The sequence below is a fragment of the Cherax quadricarinatus genome, chromosome 72 (genome assembly GCF_038502225.1).
Source record: "Cherax quadricarinatus isolate ZL_2023a chromosome 72, ASM3850222v1, whole genome shotgun sequence".
NCBI classification, from domain to species: Eukaryota; Metazoa; Arthropoda; class Malacostraca; order Decapoda; family Parastacidae; genus Cherax; species Cherax quadricarinatus.
In genome coordinates, this window is record NC_091363.1 from 12057678 (window position 1) to 12078705 (window position 21028).

General features: G+C 35.6%; 3 protein-coding genes across 3 annotated transcripts; 2 read left to right on the forward strand and 1 right to left on the reverse strand.

The window, feature by feature from the left end:
- Nucleotides 1–881: 881 nt before the first annotated feature.
- On the forward strand, nt 882–4803 carry LOC128701291 (pro-resilin-like). The gene is made up of 3 exons (XM_070100228.1): nt 882–924; nt 4083–4270; nt 4440–4803. The coding sequence occupies exons 1-3, from the start codon at nt 882–884 to the stop codon at nt 4731–4733; spliced, it is 525 nt and encodes a 174-aa protein (XP_069956329.1). The 3' UTR covers nt 4734–4803.
- Nucleotides 4804–8792: 3989 nt separating this feature from the next.
- Nucleotides 8793–10698, forward strand: LOC128701288 (pro-resilin-like). The gene is made up of 3 exons (XM_070100448.1): nt 8793–8817; nt 9945–10070; nt 10375–10698. Exons 1-3 carry the CDS (start codon nt 8806–8808, stop codon nt 10648–10650), a joined length of 414 nt encoding a protein of 137 aa, XP_069956549.1. The 5' UTR covers nt 8793–8805; the 3' UTR covers nt 10651–10698.
- Nucleotides 10699–15185: 4487 nt separating this feature from the next.
- On the reverse strand, nt 15186–18284 carry LOC128701293 (pro-resilin). The gene is made up of 3 exons (XM_053794947.2): nt 18232–18284; nt 17280–17405; nt 15186–15536 (listed from the first exon to the last, which is right to left on the reverse strand). The coding sequence occupies exons 1-3, from the start codon at nt 18241–18243 to the stop codon at nt 15261–15263; spliced, it is 414 nt and encodes a 137-aa protein (XP_053650922.1). The 5' UTR covers nt 18244–18284; the 3' UTR covers nt 15186–15260.
- Nucleotides 18285–21028: the final 2744 nt, after the last annotated feature.

Genomic DNA, 21028 nt, shown 5'->3' on the forward strand with positions numbered 1-21028 from the left:
CTAATTGCCACAAGAGATGTTCATAAAGCTTTTGATAGCTTATGGCATGATGGTCTTATATACAAACTCATTGACCTACCAGACCATAACTGGACTTTTCTCAGATTAATATATAACTTCTTAACTCAAAGAAAAATCATTCCCACCTTTCACGGCAGGTCGACAGAGCCTTTTATACCAACAGCTGGTGTCCCACAAGGTTCTTGTCTTAGTCCAATTCTCTTCAACATTTATGTGAATGACCTTCCTCAACCAGAGTTTAATGATACAATTATAACGCAGTTTGCAGATGATGTTATTCATGTCGTCTCATCAACTCCGGTAACAGGAAAATACAAGTATGAGAGAGTCATCGAAAAAATGAATATTGAACTTCGTCGAACATCTAATTGGGAAAAGAAATGGAGAATTACGACTAATCCTGACAAGGTCCTTGTTAGCACGATAGGATGTTTTGCATCAACAATTGAAGATAAAGGGGGTATCTCCATCAGAGGTACACCTGTAGCCATTAGAAACCCTAACAAGATCTTGGGATATGAAATAGACAGGGTGCTCCACTCAACATCTCATGTAACTAAAAAGATCAACATAGCCAAAGCCGGTCTTAGCAGTCTCTTCGATTCAATCAAGCCCCTCCACATGTCAAAAAACATCTGTATAAAATGATAATAAGACCTATACTCGAATACCCATGTGTCCCAATGACATTAACAACAAAGACCAACATGCTACGGTTGCAAAGGGTCCAGAATAGAGCTCTCCGCTTCATTACGGGCACCAGGAGGAGAGAGAGAGTTAAAATGGCAGATTTACACGTACAAGATATTACTGCCTTAAATGTACGCCTTGACACCCTGAAAAAGAAACAACTCTATGCAATGCAAGAACTCTACATGCCAGATAGAGAATATCCTCTACAAGGTGAAAATACCACGGATTATATCATCAATACTCCTCCTCACAGGACTTAAAGAATGACTCTCCCACAGAGGGTCCGTCGTTTTATCCATAAAGACGATTACCATCGACCAACGATATTGAGCAACCTCCCTGATGAAGATGATAGGGTAACACCAGAACCCTTCTATGTGTACTGAGAAAATCGTCGCCCCCAATTAGGGAGACATCTTGTATAACATTCTACTGTTAAAATTATGCTAAATTTACTATGGCGGGGCACCACCTGTAAGAAGCCATTGTCAAGTAATTCTTTATAAATTGACCAGGAAATTTTTGCCTTCATTTTCGCTTAAATATCCGTTGTGCAATCCAAAAAAAAAAAAAAAAAAAAAAAAAAAAAAAATTGCAACTTGTATATTTACTACCAATTCAGAACCATGTACTTATATATCTGTTATATCAATGTGACTCTGATGGGTTAGTATTATACCCCTTCAAGAATATCTTATTATTTCACATACACTTTTTAAATTACACCAAAGTGGTTGGGCCACTTACCTTTTATATCCTACCTCTCTCCCCCCTCCCACCCTTTTCCAATATTTCTATCCTTACCCATCCTTCTTCCTTACCTATCTTACCAAAGCTCTGGTCATAAGAAGAAGAAGAAGTAATTGAGCGGTTTTACACCATGATCACTCTGCGAAGACTTTCAGATATTCATGGTATTTTACGTTTGTCAAATTTTATCTTCGAGTGCATAAAAGCCATGTTCAACTTTTCTAGCATTTGAGAGAAGTGGAGTGTCCTGTACTGAACAAAAGTTATCCTGTAATAATGGTGGTAAAATTACCGACAATATTTTAGGTAAAAGGACATAAGTACAACTAATGTCACATTAGCTGCACTTGTGTCCTACCTAACAGAAGTTGTCCTGCCTTGTTTAAAATTTATGTCTTCACATTTTTAACAATTTTCTCGGCTTTATTTTCCAAGATTATGACAATAAGCGACGTCATTTCTATAGGTTTATATGATACGGCCATGTGAGTACATTTAGGAGGAAAATGTTTGCTGCTTGTCATAAGTGAACGATTGGTTTAGTTTTTATGACGTTTTGCACTGAATGACAAACACACGTTCACCTCTTCACATAAATACCAGTCATAAAAACTATAATGTTTTTATCACTGGTTTATCTTCACTTACGTGACAGTGATATTTAAGCTTAAAGAATGTTACCTGCATATTGATTCTTTATACTTGGAATAAATGAAGAATGTGGTAAAGTCTGCTTTTGGGATTTCAAATAAGTATCAAGTTGCTGGAATCTGAACTAAGGCAGAGTGCACTGATACGTTGTCAATGGTTTTATCCTCAGTTATTTAGCCATGGTTATATTAGATATCCTGGAAGAGTTTGGTGTCATATTCGTTTAACATTTAAGTGGATTATCAACATTCAGTGTTTAGAAATTTTTTGTTATTGTTAGTATTTCAATTATTTCTTTTTTTGTCATCAGTGAAAGCTTTAATCTTCTTTAAGACTGAAGACAGCACAAGATGTGAGTTTAACTTATGGTTTTACAGAGACATTATTAAATCTTTGCAACAAATTCACTTGAAACTAACAAACAGTGGAGCCAACAAGAGTCGAAAACACACTGGACCTCATTTTAATTAATAATGATGATCTGATACGAAATATGTCAGTATCAAATACAGTACACTCAGACCACAACATAGCAGAGGTACAGACATGCATGCACAGAACTCCTGACCATCACAGTGCATGATCCTCTTTTTCTTAGATAGCTTTTTTTTTAGTATGTTTTATAGTTTTTAAAAAATCCTAGACCTTAGAGAAGTTCTGTGACTGTGCCCCTGGAGACGGCGTTGTTCCCTTTCAGCCATGTTTTTCTTCCCTTCTTTAGTGTAATGTCTGGAGCTTGTTGATAAGGTACAATATGCGGTTTGTGGTATTTTAATGAAAATTTTTTTTCGTACATTAAGAAATTTATCAAGTCCCTAGAGGACGAAACGTCATTTCAATCATATTTAGTCTCATTCAAATTCTTGTCGGTATATAATACCACAGATAAATATTCTTCAGAATATTTTGGAAGCACTGACTTTGTCCTCTCAAAACAATGTTTCTTATTCATAATATCTTTCCATCATATCTCAGAAGGATCAGGTTTCTTTTTGTTTTCAGTTAGTATATTAATTGTTGAAATATAATTTGTTGAAAAACTCTGATTTTGATAAATGAACTGCTCGTACTTGATGTCTTGCAGAGCTGACCTCCAGTTAGGTCGCTTTGCGATTATTTTATTTTTTTTTTTTGGGGTTGCCAATACCACTGTGTTTTGTATCAGATCTTCGTTACTTGTAAACACAAGGTAAATGTTATTATAGAAAATGAATTCATTGAAACAGTGACAAGTGTTCATTATAGTATATATATATATATATATATATATATATATATATATATATATATATATATATATATATATATATATATATATATATATATGACATTTATGAAGGGATTCAGGGAAACCGGCAGGCCGGACTTGAGTCCTGGAGATGGGAAGTACAGTACCTGCACTCTGAAGGAGGGGTGTTAATGTTGCAGTTTTATAACTGTAGTGTAAGCACCTCTCTGGAAAGACAGTGATGGAGTGAATGATGAAAGTTTTCCTTCTTTTTCGGGCCACCCTGCCTTGGTGGGAAATGGCCGATGTGTTAATAAAATATAAAAATATATATGTGTGTGTGTGTGTGTGTGTGTGTGTGTGTGTGTGTGCACGAATGTAAAATATATCTCACAAAATACTTTTTTCTAAATGTATTGAAATGTCAGGAATTAACCACATCACGTGACCTTGAGTGAAGCTGCTGGTATAAAAAGCTCGGGTCTTCCTCAGAAACTATCAGTCGCCTTCACTCTTCACTGTTAACATGACTACTAAGGTGCAAATCTTCCTTTTGTGTAAAAAAGTAGTTATCGTATGACTGTAATGCATGTTTGTATGTATGTTTGTGTGTGTGTGTGTGTGTGTGTGTGTGTGTGTGTGTGTGTGTGTGTGTGTGTGTGTGTGTGTGTGTGTGTGTGTTTGTGAGAGAGAGATAATAAAAAGTGTTTCCGTTATGAAATAGTTATTTATGTCTTAGATTATACGATCTTTTGGAAATATGTTTGTAAACGATCTCATGTGGCTTTGCAGATTTTAGTTCTAACAGTTCTTGTGGCTGCCGTCCTCGCCCGCCCTGAGCCACCACCTACATATGGACCTCCTGCACCAGCCTACAAACCCCCAGCACACCCACGACCTGCTTATGGTGCTCCTACTTACCCCGACGTGAGTATTTTTCTCGAGACATCCTAGACACAGCCAAAAGCTACATTCATTATGTTTAATTCCTTCAACTCGCAAATGGCGAGTAGAAGGAAAAGCGTCAACTGTTTTATAAGTTGCTAATATACTACGTAATTATTTATTCATTCCAATGTTTCCAATTTTTCCACAGACTCCTCCCCAGTACAACTCTCAGTACGCTGTGAGGGACGACTCCTCTGGCAATGACTTTGGACATGATGAATCTCGTGACGGCTACGACACCAAGGGTACTTATTACGTCCAGCTTCCAGATGGTCGTTTGCAGAAAGTGACTTACTACGTCAACGGGGACTCCGGCTACGTAGCTGAAGTGAGCTACCAGGGTGAGGCCCAGTACCCAGCCTACCAGCCTGCTCCAGCCTACAAACCAGCTCCAGCCTACAAGCCTACTCCAGCCTACACACCCGCTCCCACCTATGCATAAATACGTATTTTTTATATAAAATTTATATATTTTTTCGATTCTATTTATTACTAAAATGGTTTGAATAAAGACTGACGCATTGAATGAAATATTTACTTACTTCCTGTAGTAGCAAGTATATGTAAAAGTGATTAGAGATATCAGCAGAAAATACTGCGAAGACTTTTAGATTTAAACAGTTTACTATGCTGATCATGTGACACAATGAGTATCAAGAGATTTTGGTAAGTTTTGCTTGAACATTAGTGAATGTGATTACCTACGAATGTACACACAGGACACACTCGAGTCAGTGAGTGGTCAGTGGTGTACTCACTAACCATTCACTGGTCAGTGGTCCACTCACTAACCATTCACTGGTCAGTGGTCCTGGCAAACAGCGCTTCTGCGGCCGGATCTCAGATCAGGCCTCGTGCTTGTGATGCTTACAACCAGCAATGCCCTGCTGCTCAGTCGAAAGTCATCAACCTCCCATGACACGTGTCAATACACATTTCCTCTTATATTTAAAGCAAGGCGTTAAAGACCTTATACCCTTCATGCCATTAGAGTTATCACTTAGTATACTTGTTACACCCTTGCCATTTATTGGAGGAGCCACTTTTTACGTTTGTAATAAATTCTTTTAGAATTCGGATTTTAAATCAATTGCTCCAGTAAGTTCCACTTGTAGATTAATGATCTTTCTTGTACACCAGTGACGTCAATATGAAGGATTTTACGTAGGCCATTTTTTTTGTAACTAACTCAAGAGATTTGGAAACGAAGTTTTCTTTATGTCCTCCAGATCCGAAAATTCAACTGCCTTAAATGTAAATGTTATTGTACAAAAAATACTATAGTATAGAGAATAAAAATTCATCATTATCTCCGAGTCTCTTGTTTTGAATATCCTTATCTTGTTTTGAATATCCTTGTTATCTAGGTTATCATTTTCCCTACAAGTGCAATGAAAATATTGTTTCCTGAACAACAGATCTTAGGACATTCATGGTACCATGTACGAACGTCAACAGTTCTGACGGCTGTGAGAGGCAAACCACCAGCTATTCCTTAGTCGTGCAAATGAGTTTTTTATTTTTGCTCTCTTTAAGAATTCACGATTGTCACTTGAATATTTTTTTAAGGCTGGTACATATTAAGTGAGAAGCCAAAAATGTTCGACTGAGAATTAGGATAGATATTATTTATCAGGAAAAATGCCTCATAACGCGGATCATGGTCAGATAATGACCCACCACTTAAGTTGGTCATGTGACTAAAACCTTCCGCTTTCCTACCGGTCTGTCCCTTCAAGAGTTAAAAATATCATCTGATAAACCATACCACGGATGGGGTTAGAACCCGCGATCAGAAAGTTGTAAAACTCCAGACCGACGCGTTAGCCACTGGGCCAGTGGCTAGCGCCTCGGTCTGGTGTTTTATGACTCCTGTCGCGGGTTCTATCCCCGCCCGTGTTATGGTTTGTTTGCAATCGCGTCATTACGATTTCTTGAGTCATGTCATCTGATGTTGGTGTATGTAATCAAGAAAAACACTCTTATGTACGTATTGCACTATTCATGTGCATAGATTATTTGTTAGTGTTAATTAACTAAATGTTTGTTTACATCTGATAATGCCTGGCCAGAAATGATGAAATGGGTATAATTATAAGTCTATTTTTTGAAAGGGTGGACGAGTAAGAAGGCGGAAGGCTCTCGTCAGATAACCAAAAGCTCCTGCTGCTGGTCGTCATATGACTAAAACCCGCGTCAGGGGACACTTGTTCTGTTTCCTGACAAATCTGACCTAACCTGCCCGCCTACTTAATTACTGACTCCTTTATGGAATTTATAATTAATGTACGTGAGGTAAATGCCTTTCACTTGAATACAGAAATCCACGGAGACCAGTAACGCCTAGCGGTGGATAATTTCAAGCTCTGATTAGGTCTGTGTAATTTTCGTTCGTTAACACAATGTATTTAATATCTCAGAAAATAGGTGAGGATTTTTTTCATACTTAACTGTCAATATTCGTTCCAGAAATCTTTCATTAAATTTATGGGCATCGCCCAAAGTTTTTAATGTATATGTAAAAGAATACAATAAACAAAGTAAAACAAGACACAGGAACTCAAAATATATAGAACATACAATAACTTCGACATAAAATAAATAAAAGAGAAAACTACACATCTATACCAGATCACATTCTGTTGCGACAGTTTGCAAAAGGAACTAATTTTTTTAACTCTTTCGATACAACTTTCGACTCTGACTTGAGCTTAAAAAAAAAGCGAGTTGCTTTGATAATAAGATAATGCGTCTGTCAAGAGTTAATCAAATAATACCACAGGAGCAGCACTCGTTGTGAGGCTTCCTTAAATGGGGAGCAACAACAGATTGAGTGGAAAGACGTAATGACAAGGTACTGAAGATAAGACACAGATTGATGAATAAGACACGTGTACAACAGTTGGGTATCTTTATTGATGAAATGCTTTGCCTACACAGTAGGCTTCTTCAGTCAAATACTGAGGCAGCAGGTGTAGTAGTGATGTAAAGATGTACTCAATTTATCAACCTTGGAGAACAAGTATTTGAGGTGGTCAGTCCCTCAGCCTGGCTGAGGGACTGACCACCTCAGATACTTTGATTACATCATCTTTACTTCACTACTACACCTGCTGCCTCAGTATTTGACTGAAGAAGCCTACTGTGTAGGCAAAGCATTTCATCAATAAAGATAACCAATTGTTGTACACGTATCTTTCTCATCAACTTGTCATCATTTCGTACCATTTTCAACATACGACAGAACAAGCTTAAATTGCGACACAGCTTAACTTTGAGTGTAGACTTTTAACACATCAATTAAACAATGTCTTAATGAAGCTCTACACAGAAAAAAAAAGTTACTTTAAGAGCTGCACTTGTGCAAAAAATAACCAAACTTGATACCTTCTGTTGCGAAATTAACTGATGGAATAAGGAACTCTGACCAAAGGCGCCACTTGGAAATTTTGCTCTGGGATACGAAAGGTAAAGAAAAAAAAATAAAACTTATGCAATTATGAATCACCAACAGTTTGCTTTACCTCAAGAAAGAGTAAATTAAAATTGAAAAATCAGCATTTCCAGCAAAGTCACTGGCTGGCGAAACGTCGCCATACAAAGTTACCCAAGTGATGGGCACGTGTCTTGTTCGTCTACCTTTGAATTATTAATACAACATAATTGCCTAATGGTTGAGATGAATCCCACAAACGTAATTCACGAAGATCAACCTAGATTCTAACAGGTACATACCCAGTAGGTGGTGACAGTAAGATCAACATATGCTATAATACAACTCTCACTCCAGCATGAGGACACTTTGCATAATAGGAACACAACCTTTGTCTCTTTCTATACAAAGAGAGTGCAAAGCTCCGGTGTCGGGAAGGACACAGGTGTGACCAGCTTCCTCTCTAGTAACTCTCTGATGCTTGTTAAGCGATCATGAATCTGAACCACCACCTTACTTGATACAAATATGATTAGCTCTAATCCCCCAGGTGCTGTATGGCATATTCTTGGTTAATTGGTTTTAAAGCCTATCGACTATACGAGAGAAATTAAGGCTGCATGTAACATATTCACTACCAATCAAGCATAATTTAATCCCTAAATTAGGGATTACATTAAAGTTTTATCATATATACTCTTAGAGCAGTAACTCTACCGGCTTGATGTATCCCTGTAGATATATTATTAATAATAATTCCTCCGTAGTATTACCACTGACATATAAAACGCAAGTAACAATGTATACGACAGATACTTTTGACACGAAATTCGCATCAATATAAGATAATCTTTAAATATTTCTTATTTATTTTACTACAAAACCGACACATCACAAGTAAAACGTAACTTCAACATTCGCCCAAATCTGAAAATTGCAATGTTTCTGTAAATATCCTTTCTACAAATTTAGTATGTTGTCAGGAATATTGCACCGTCACGTAACCTTGGGAGAGGCTGCTGGTATAAAAGGCTCCGGCTACCTCAAGAAGTATTAGTCTCCTTCACTGTTCACCGTTAACATGACTACCAAGGTGCATATCTTCCCTCTTTCCTGCAAAAATAGTTAGCTGGATTTCAGATCGAGTAACACACACACACACACACACACAGGAAGTATTTCTTCAGAGTTGTCAGGAAGTACAATATCCTAGAAATTGATGTAGTGGAGGCAGAAATCATGCACAATTTTAAGATGAAGTTTGACGAAGCTCACGGAGCAGGAAGAGAGAGGACCTAGTGATCAGTGAAGAGGCGGGGCCAGGAGCTATGACTCGACCCCTGCAACCACAAATAGATGAGTACAAATAGACGAGTACACACACATACCTTGAGTATACGTGAATGTTCCGGGCGTCAACCCCCCCCCCTCCCCCGGCGTTACGATACTACACAGTGAAACATTTTTTTCCGAGCGATTTCGTGATCTCGCGTATCACAAACGAGCAGAAAAAGTATAAAAACCAGAGATCCGTGTCATGTGTACAGTCAGCGGGTTGTTTACTTCACTTAGTGAGTGTCTACAAACTGGAGGAAATTCTTGAACCACCATAAACACAGCTCTGTATATATCATGTGAAAATTTTTAACCATTCCACTGATTTTCAGAAAGAGTTTTTACATGAAAGCCAATGACGGAACGAAATGGAAAATAATCATGTCATATAAAAAAAAGTAAAAATTATAATCTGAATATTAATCCAGACTTATATAAACTATATACATTCATAATACACGAAAACTGTTAAGATTATACGCTATATTGTCAAACAAATTCACCTTCTCATGACATGCCATTCTTAACCTGAATGAAAACCTTAAAACAATGATGCATTTCCCACAAATCACTAACGTAACAACTCACTGTAAGTGTGCGGTCACATCACTGCTATATTACACCTCAGTTCTTTCATTATTTGTACTATTCCTTCATAATGTGGGATATCACATTAATAATATATCACTTCTTTCTACTGATTGATTATTTTTGCACCCTCTCTCTCTCTCTCTTTCTCACACACACACACACACACACACACACACACACACACACACACATTATTTTCTTTATACTGTACATCAGTTTTGTGAAGCAGAAGCTTACGCAGTAATGAAGCCACGTAAGTATGATTTTTCAACAATTTCATCCTCTCGCTTGAAGGTTGTAGTTCTAACAGTCCTTGTGGCTGCCGTCCTCGCCCGCCCTGAGCCACCTCCCACTTATGGACCTCCAGCACCAGCCTACAAACCCCCACAACCTGCTTATGGTGCTCCTGCTTACCCTGACGTGAGTATAAATTTAAAAAACCACCTCAGAATCATATAAGCATACTAATTTTAAGCACGATTTTTTTTATTGTTTCTCAGTAATAGTTTTTATTCTTAATAATTATATTTCACGCCATTTTGAAGAGTCTAATATATATAGCTTTTATGCTTTTTAGCATTTTTATATTTTCCACACAGGTCAAAATTGTTTATTAGAATTAAGGAGTAGTTGGGTGTATATATATATATATATATGTATATATATATATATATATATATATATATATATATATATATATATAAAGTAATTTATTTTCCCACAGATTCCTCCCCAGTATAACGCCGAGTTTGCTGTGAAGGACGACTACTCCGGCAACGACTTTGGTCACCAAGAATCTCGTGACAACTACGACACCAAGGGTACTTATTACGTCCAGCTTCCCGACGGTCGTCTGCAGAAGGTGACTTACACTGTGAGCGGCGACTCCGGATATGTACCACAAGTGAGCTACGAGGGTGAGGCCCAGTACCCAGCCTATCAGCCTGCTCCGGCCTATAAGCCCACCCCAGCCTATAAGCCCGCCCCAGCCTATCCATAAATCTATTATATTTATGTAAGTCCTATTGTTTTTATAATTAAGACGGAATGAATAAAGGATAATTCATTAAACATGATTTTTTCTCGTCTCCTGTTGTCGAAAATCAGAGACAGAGATAGACAGGGGGGAAGGGGGAATACTATATTTCACTGATAACTCTTAAACTATTTCTGTTTAAATAATTAAGTATGGTGATTACAAACGACAGTGTTGACAGCACAGGAGTGTAACGAGTTATCTTGCTTCTTGTTAGATCTGTGTGATGTCAGCTGGATAAGCAATGTGATGACAAATGTCGATCACATCTACATTATACACTCGAGTTTTACTTTGGTTATGGTCTCTGCTGCCCGGTCTAAGACCAGACCTTATTGTAGAAGTGCTCGCAACATTTAGGACTCAGTGAACACCAGTTTTGCTATTGAGGAATGGTCTGGCTCACTGAAAATTTCCTGTTGAAGGCTATTTGAGTCTATTGGTATATCTGGCATTTCAAGGGAAGGCGTTTAGATTATTGGAGTATATAGTGTAGTTTCGGCATCTATACTTTTAGTTTGTGCGCGTTGCAAATAACACCATTCCTCGCTCTCAAATCAAGACTTTTTTTCCGTGCAAATTTAGAATCTGCCCCTATTGTTATTTTCCAGGTTTGCTTAATGATGTATCTTTCTTGCTTATGCTCAAGTAGAAATATTGTGTTTCTCCAATTATTTAGGCGTCTGACTTAAGTGATATGGACAGTGAGGGTCTACGGGTTCGTCTGCTTTAATTAAGGCTGCTAGTAAATGAAAATGATGATAAACGAGTACAGAACGTTAATAAAAAAAATCCTTGAGCAAACCGCTTCTGATTAGCTTCAGATTTTTAGCGATGGTTTGGTTTGCTCACAGGAAACTTCACGTTGTTAGTGTGCTGAGTAAGTCCCGATCTTCTTACCAGTTTTATTTAAAAAAATGTAATGATACCCAATAAAAAAATTAAGAATATTCTTTCTAACTTAAGAGAAGGTTTTGGAATGATCTTGGGCTGTGTATAGTCGTAAATCTGTCAAGTAGTTAACATAATTGGAAATGAATTCCGTGCGAAGATGACTCTTCAGGTCACCTCCAGCATTTCACCTTCATTGAGTTTTTGAGGGAGATTTATTTCTCGTAGGCTTCGTAGCTTCCAATTTACCCATCTTAATGCATTTTTGAGTGTTGTGGACCACTGAGAAATTGGGCTGTTAAACCGAAAAAACAAACCGAGATTTAATACATTTGTGACACTCACTAAGTAATCTTTACCTAATTCTCTTTAGATGATTAGGAGACAAATTTTAATTTAAAATCTAAAAGCAAAATATTAAATATTCAGATGAGTTTAAAATATTTCATTTAACTCTTCGGTGTAGAGTATATGTGCCGCCAGCACCAGTCTATAAACCCCAGCACACAAAATAACTGCTTACGGTGCTCCTGCTTACCCTGAAGTGAGTACCTAACTGCCTCACATATAGCTGATCCATTTTTTTAATGTGAATTTCTAATCTGCATTCTTTCAGGACTGTTTGTTAACCACGTAATTTTCACGTAGCTTCGGAAACTCAAGCACTAAGCTTTATCGAGACAGTAAAAGTAATCAGCTGTTAAATTCCACGAGGTTCCTCAGGGGAGGAACTGAGTGCCGAGGATTGTGACAGCTGTTGTGGACAGCTATTATGCTGTGTAAAATATTAAATACATATTTGTGCAAATATTATTTTTCCGACAGATTCCTGGCCAGTACAGCAGCCACAGCCAAGGTCACTTGATGCTGCTACTTTATGACCAGAACTGAAGATACCCTTGGCCATAATTTCAAAAAAATAGCAGTGACTTTGTGCAAAATTTAGTTATATGGAAACACATTAAATGTGGATTGCAATTGAAGTGGAGAAATGCAAGACCTGAGCCGCCAAATACTCAGGACCTGAGCGGCCAAATACTCAGGACCTGAGCGATCATCACTAATCGATGAGTTATCAACAAAATTAATTTCAGTAATATAATAACTAGAAATAAATAAATGATGAGCTTAGTGAAAGATAGTATGAGTAAATAATTTCCTGGCGACGGTAAAATTTGTAACAATGAACCTAGCACAACTTCTCACAGGTTCCAAACTTTCCTGAACACGACTTGCTTAGAGAGATGCACCACCGTCAAAGGTTTGAAGGCGATCATGAGATGCATTCTTCTGTTACTGAATGGAAAACTGTATCCCAATTTTTTTAAAATAAAACTGGCAAACCTGGATTTACGCAGCCTAGTAACAATATAAACACACCTTCCGCTAACGAAAACATACTAGTGATGAAAGTTTGAAGCCGATCAGAGGATAGATTCTCAAACAATTTTTATATCAACAATCAGTATTTTGTACCATTTGCCACAAAAGTGGCTGGTTTGAGCCCCTTAGCGGTAACGCAAACGCATAAAGATTTACGAAAGGCCTAGAAAATAGGCCCCAAGCAGGTTAGCACCAATACATGGTATAAACCTTGGTAATAAATACCGACAAGTTGGTTTAGAAAGACACGTAAGCAAACACTATGACATATTTATTAGAAAACTTTTCGGTCCTGGGACCTTGATCACTTCTAACATGATCAAGGTCCCAGGACCGAAACGTTTTCTAATATGTCATAGTGTTTGCTTACGTGTCTTTCTAAACCAGCACCAATACATCTCCATATACTTCTTCAGATGTCTTATATGTTGCAAGCAAATTTGGGATATTTGCTGAATATGTCTGGTATCTTATTTTCATTGATAAGATACTTTAACATATTATACAGGTGATAATACTGTCTATATTTTCAATAAGTAGACATAAGTGTTCAGGAAAGTGACTATAAGGCTGGCCACATACATGGCATTTAGTTCGATCATCTGTTCGTCTGCCAAACTGCCACAAGTACATATAACCAAGCCTAAGCCTGGCTAGAACAAGAGTGAATCTGATGCGCTGCAAGTTGCTGTTCAAATATACTTAACTACGGTTACATTATCAAAGAGAGTTGCAGATCTATCTAGGCTTCTGACTGCATTCATAGGACGTTTATATTTATTTACTTCCTAAAATTATTCCTAAAATTATTCCAAGTTATATTTTACATTTTCTTTCAGGGTATTTTCTTTGGGTAATTTATCAACTTAAACATGTAGAATTATTTAAGTGTGTAATGGAATTTATTAGATTTTTTCAAGAATTCTCTTTTTCTGATTCTTTAAGAACTCCACCTGGCTTCTACAATGAGCGTTTGTCAAAATCCTTATACGAGTCAAGTGGCTTCAGTGATGACATAGAATCAGTAATAATCAAGGAGTCAAGTACATTGTTACAAGGTAGCCCAGGTGTTAATTCTAATGCCTAACTGAACATGATTGCTACAGTTATCTAGGGAGGTGGTAACAAGAGTAGATACAGTAGCCCTACCGGTAGACTACTGCTTAGATCCATCACTATTTAATATGTGATATATTATCACTAACTGTTAAGTGTGGGATTCCTTACTAAGCAGTTGTCTTAATTCTGGACATTTAGTAAGATTTATAGTGATAGTGCCTAGGTCGCTTAGCATTTTAATATCAAGTACAGTGTTAATCTCAATGATCCTCCTCCCTATGTCAGGGACAGGATAATGATAAATTATCTTATCACTGATACAAAGAATATTCATTTCCTTCCTCACATTCAGAATCTTGGTAATTTCATACCAAGAGTAATTCAATTAGAGAACCCTTAAATATTTCAATTTACATTCCCTGACGCACGAGCAAGAAAGGTACGTCATAATTTATACCTGGAATATAAGAGAGAGACACTGATTCTAAATTTACACACAAAGCATTTTTGGAGAGAGTGCAAGCAATGGTGTTTGAAAAAGTACCAAAATTCAAAATATAAGAGCAATAAGTACAAGCATATACACTCCAAAAAACTTCAGGCCTACCCAGAAATATCAAAAAACCACTAGAGGCCTTCAAATCGAAACCCTTCAGTACCACCAGGCCATTCCCTATCAGTAAACCCCTCAAGGAACGTTCCTTGACGCTGCTGAGAGGCTCTTGATCTAGGGAATTGGTTCCCTAAATTGAGCCTGAATACCTTCCATCCCCCCCCAAGTTGCGCTGTATAATTCTACAGGTTTAGCGCGCCTCCATGATTATAATAATCCCTATCAGAAAAACTGTGGCGTTCACGCTGTCCTGGGTACTGTGAGCACGTCAACCATAATGTCTGATCTGAACTGGGCAGTAAGAGTGATAATCAAAGTAACCCTCAAATGTACTAAGTATATGTATGCAACACTTGTAATTACACAGACCATATATCAACAAGCAAATTTGCATACTAGATTATTTTAATTTGAATAGTTGCAGAGATATTAGTGGAACATAGTATCTCTCTCTCTCTCTCTCTCTCTCTCTCACACACACACACACACACACATACATACATTCATTCACTATCTCTCGACAACAGGAGACGAGTAAAAAATTAAGTTTAATGAATCATCCTTTATTCAGTTCGTCTTAGTAATAAAAACAATAGGACTTACATAAATATAATAGTCAAATACAGATTTATGGATAGGCTGGGGCGGGCTTATAGGCTGGAGTGGGCTTATAGGCCGGAGCAGGCTGGTAGGCTGGGTACTGGGCCTCACCCTCGTAGCTGACTTGTGGTACATATCCGGAGTCGCCGCTCACAGTGTAAGTCACCTTCTGCAGACGACCGTCGGGAAGCTGGACGTAATAAGTACCCTTGGTGTCGTAGTTGTCACGAGATTCTTGGTGACCAAAGTCGTTGCCGGAGTAGTCGTCCTTCACAGCAAACTCGGCGTTATACTGGGGAGGAATCTGTGGGAAAGAATATGTGTGTGTGTGTATATATATATATATATATATATATATATATATATATATATATATATATATATATATATATATATATATATATATATATATATATATATATATGCAAAACAACCACTCTGAAAGAATAGAGAAATTCCAAGCGCTTTCGTGACTACTCACATTATCAAGGAACTATGAAAGTAAAGCATCCAAGGAAGCTATAAAAGGGGTCTGGCCAACACCTCACTATCATATCCCACAACGGTTAAACACCTGACGCGCGCCGGCCCAACTGGACAGGTCCTTTGCACAACTCACCAACAAACTATTCTACCCAAGAAAATTTAAAAATTATTATTTGTCCAGTGTATTATTAAATTCTTCCCAAATTCTATTAATTATAAATGGATCTAATTTATATAAACTAAAGGAAATATTAATATTATTGTCAAAACTGCTTTTTAAGAAACAAGATTCAATTATATTCCTGTCAACCATGGACTTGCTTGATACTACTTTCTCAACTTTTTGAAAATCAATTGGATGGTTAAAATTTCTTACATGAATAAATAGAGCATTGGAATCTTGTCCAGTTCTAATGCTATATTTATGTTGTTTTAATCTTAGTTCGAGATTTTTACCAGTTTGACCGTAATAAACTTTATCGCAAATTTTACAAGGAATCTTATAGACACATCCATCAGCATTTTGGGGGGAATTCTTTATCAAAAGTTTTTTTACTGTATCAAGATTTTTGAATACAACTTTAATATTAAAAGTCTTAAGAAGAGAAGGCATATCAACCAAGTTTTCATGGTAAGGGAGAACCAACATATTTTTAGTTGAATAAGGATTGTGGGATCTGATAGTGAGGTGTTGGCCAGACCCCTTACATAGCTTCCTTGGATGCTTTACTTTCATAGTTCCTTGATAATGTGAGTAGTCACGAAAGCGCTTGGAATTTCTCTATTCTTTCAGAGTGGTTGTTTTGCATATTCTGAAATCACCTGTTTACTGTGATCTTATTGCATATATATATATATATATATATATATATATATATATATATATATATATATATATATATATATATATATATATATATATATATATATATACATATGTCGTGCCGAATAGGCAGAACTTGCGATCTTGGCTTAAATAGCAACGCTCATCTTGCCATATAGGACAAGTGAAAATTTGTGTATGCAATAATTTCGCCAAAATCATTCTGAACCTAACGAAAAAAATATATTTCACTGTGTTTGTTTAGTATTAAATTATTTTAAACAAATCTAAAATATATATAGTTGGGTTAGACTAAAATAAATTGTTCTTGTTATAATAAGGTTAGGTAAGTTTTCCAAGATTCTTTTGGTGATAAATTAAAAAAAATTTACGTTAACATTAATGAAAAAAACATATCTTTAAACGTATAAGAGAAAATTTTAGAAATAACATAATTTTAAATGAGTTCTTGCTAATTGACCAGTTTTACATATTCGGCACGACATATATATATAGTGAGAGTGAAATATACTTGAGATAAAAACGAGATTCAATGGTAGTCTGTATATTTCAATCTCAATCTGAGGTCCTCTTCAGCATATCTTATATTTAGAATAGCTAAAATTGCATTAAATCTCGGTAATAAAAATCAATGCACATCTAAGTTTATCAAAATTAAGATTAAGGTAGGTTTATCATTTAACCGATTCAGAAATGATTACTAAGGTTGATACTCACGTCAGGGTAAGCAGGAGCACCATAAGCTGGTTGTGGGGGTTTGTAGGCTGGTGCTGGAGGTCCATAAGTGGGAGGTGGCTCAGGGCGGGCGAGGACGGCAGCCACAAGGACTGTTAGAACTACAACCTAAGAAGCGAGACAGGGAGAATGGTAAAAATCATACAATCCCTGTTATGCTACAACGTAATCTACCAATATGTAAACTTACTGTACTAAGGAAATGATCTTTGTGTTCAGCGCTGGTTTTCCACTTAAGATGCCATTGGATCGATTCTCGCCCTATTTCACGCAAACATAACTTTACGATTTATATAGTATTGTTACCACGTTGATACATATATATATATATATATATATATATATATATATATATATATATATATATATATATATATATATATATATATATATATATATGCAAACAATCGAAGACAGGCGATCTTAACAATGCAAGACAGAGGGGAGGGGTGGAAATCTTTAGTTCAAGTACTTTCACACTTCTCCGTGAGTCATCAGGAGCTGTGCAATGTTGCAAGGGCAGTGACTGAAGAAATGAGGGGAAGTTTTTTTCATAGTGCAGCGTGGGGTGACACCAGCTCCGGCTTCTCTCAAATTCTGAAAAAAAACTTCTTATTTCTTCAGTCACTATACTTGCAACATTGCACAGCTCCTGATGACTCACGGAGAAGTGTGAAAGTACTTAAGCTAAACATTTCTACCCCTCCCCTCTGTTTGTCTTGCAATGTTAAGATCGCCTGTCTTCGATTGTTTGCAGATATATATATATATATATATATATATATATATATATATATATATATATATATATAAATGTATATATATATATATATATATATATATATATATATATATATATATATATATATATAAGTTCAGTAGTTTTTAAACAATAGTGTCCAATGTTTCTGCGTGAAAGAAGTGGGATGTGCACCTTGGTAGTCATTTCAAGAGTGAACAGTGAAGGCGACTGATACTTCTTGAGGCTGACCAGAGGTTTTTATACCAGCGACTCCCAAGGTTACCTGACGTTGCAGAATTCTTGACGAACTGCTGCTATATTTAGAGAATGGATACAATCAATTTTTTTTTTCAGAAATATTAGTTTTTTTGAAGTGTGAATCCTGAAAATATTTTAAGGGACGTATTAGTGTAAAGTAATGTGGTTAATATGGCATATTTATACGATATATATATTTCTTATATACGTCTTACTACGTATATAAGCTGAATTCCCTTAAAAATTAAACTTAAAAAATTTTTTTTTTTACAGTTTCATAGCTTATTTTATTCTTAACAATGATATAATGCTTTATATTTTTGGACCATAACCAACTTTATATTTTTGGACCTGGTCACAGACCGGGCCGCGGGGGCGTTGACCCCCGGAACTCTCTCCAGGTAAACTCCAGGTAACTAACTTTATATTTTTGGACCATAACTAACTTCATATTTTTGGACCATAACTAACTTTATATTTTTGGACCATAACTAACTTTATATTTTTGGACCATAACTAACTTTATATTTTTGGACCATAACTAACTTTATATTTTTGGACCATAACTAACTTTATATTTTTGGACCATAACTAACTATATTTTTGGACCATAACTAACTTTATATTTTTGGACCATAACTAACTTTATATTTTTGGACCATAACTAGCTTTAAAACCTCACCTAACGTCCTTAAAACTAACACATTTTTTAGCTAAATTCTGCTATACAAATCACTGGTCAATTAACATATATTTAATATTGCATTAAATCTACGAAATATTTTTTCGTTATGTTCAGAACGATTTCTGCTGATTTATGGCAAGAACATATTTTCATTCGACCTATTCAGCAAACTGAGCCTTGTCAAATAGGCCAAACTGGATGATTCGGCTTATTAGGCATGATTATATTATACATTTATAATATATGTATATATATTTAAAATTAAGTTCTTTTTTAAAAAAAATTCTTATACGTTTAAAGATATATTTTTTTCATTTATGTTAATTATTAATTTTGTACCAAAAGGACCTTAGAAAACTAACTTAACCTTATTATAACAAGCACAATTTATTTTAGCCTAATTCAACTAAATAAATTTTAGATAAGTTTGCAATAATTTAATAATAAACAAACACAATGAAATATATTTTTCCGTAAGGTTCAGAATGATTTTTGCTAAATTATTGCATTCACAAATTTCCGCTTGCTTTATTCGGCAAGAAGAGCTTTGCTATTTAAGCCTAAATCGTAAGTTTTATCTATTCGGCACGCTATATTATATATTATGTATTATATATATGTCGTGCCGAATAGGCAGAACTTGCGATCTTGGCTTAAATAGCAACGCTCATCTTGCCATATAGGACAAGTGAAAATTTGTGTATGCAATAATTTCGCTAAAATCATTCTGAACCTAACGAAAAAAATATATTTCACTGTGTTTGTTTAGTATTAAATTATTGTAAACAAATCTAAAATATATTTAGTTGGGTTAGGCTAAAATAAATTGCTCTTATTATAATAAGGTTAGGTAAGTTTTCTAAGATTCTTTTGGTGCAAAATTAAAAATTTTTACATTAACATTAATGAAAAAAATATATCTTTAAACGTATAAGAGAAAATTTCAGACAGGACTTAATTTTAAATGATTTCTTGCTAATTGACCAGTTTTACATATTCGGCACGACATTATATATATATATATATATATATATATATATATATATATATATATATATATATATATATATATATATATATATATATAATATATATATATGTCGTGCCGAATAAGCAGAACTTGTGATCTTGGCTTAAATAGCAACGTTCATCTTGCCATATAGGACAAGTGAAAATTTATGTATGCAATAATTTCGCCAAAATCATTCTGAACCTAACGAAAAAAATATATTTCACTGTGTTTGTTTAGTATTAAATTACTGTAAACAAACCTAAAATATATATAGTTGGGTTAGGCTAAAATAAATTGTTCTTGTTATAATAAGGTTAGGTAAGTTTTTTAAGATTCTTTTGGTGCAAAATTAAAACTTTTTGCATTAACATCAATGAAAAAAATATATCTTTAAACATGTAAGAGAAATTTTTAGAAAGGACTTAATTTTAAATGAATTGTTGCTAATTGACCAGTTTTACATATTCGGCACGACATTATATATATATATATATAATATATATATATATATATATATATATATATATATATATATATATATATATATATATATATATATATATATATATATATATTGTAGGTAGTAGGTTGGTAAACAGCAACCACCCAGGGAGGTACTACCGTCCTGCCAAGTGAATGTAAAACGAAAACCTGTAATTGTTTTACATGATGGTAGGATTACTGGTGTCCATTTTTATGTCTCATAAATATGCAAGGTTTCAGGTACGTCTTGCTACTTCTACTTACACTTAGGTCACACTACACATGCATGTACAAGCATATATATACACACCCCTCTGGGTTTTCTTCTATTTTCTTTCTAGTTCTTATTCTTGTTTATTTCCTCTTATCTCCACGGGGAAGTGGAATAGAATTCTTCCTCCGTAAGCCATGCGTGTTGTGAGAGGCGACTAAAATGCCGGGAGCAAGGGGCTAGTAACCCCTTCTCCTGTATATATTACTAAATGTAAAAGGAGGAACTTTCGTTTTTCCTTTTGGGCCACCCTGCCTCTGTGGGATATGGCCGGTGAGTT

Bases quoted from the DNA above. Each gene is read 5' to 3' on its own strand.
- LOC128701291 (XM_070100228.1), top strand. From the start codon at position 882: ATGCAAGAACTCTACATGCCAGATAGAGAATATCCTCTACAAG. The intron at 925-4,082 runs GTGAAAATACCA...TTTATGTCTTAG, and splicing joins TAGAGAATATCCTCTACAAG to ATTATACGATCTTTTGGAAA. The intron at 4,271-4,439 runs GTGAGTATTTTT...ATTTTTCCACAG, and splicing joins GTGCTCCTACTTACCCCGAC to ACTCCTCCCCAGTACAACTC.
- LOC128701288 (XM_070100448.1), top strand. The intron at 10,071-10,374 runs GTGAGTATAAAT...ATTTTCCCACAG, and splicing joins GTGCTCCTGCTTACCCTGAC to ATTCCTCCCCAGTATAACGC.
- LOC128701293 (XM_053794947.2), bottom strand. The intron at 15,537-17,279 runs GTGAGTATCAAC...TCTTTCCCACAG, and splicing joins GTGCTCCTGCTTACCCTGAC to ATTCCTCCCCAGTATAACGC.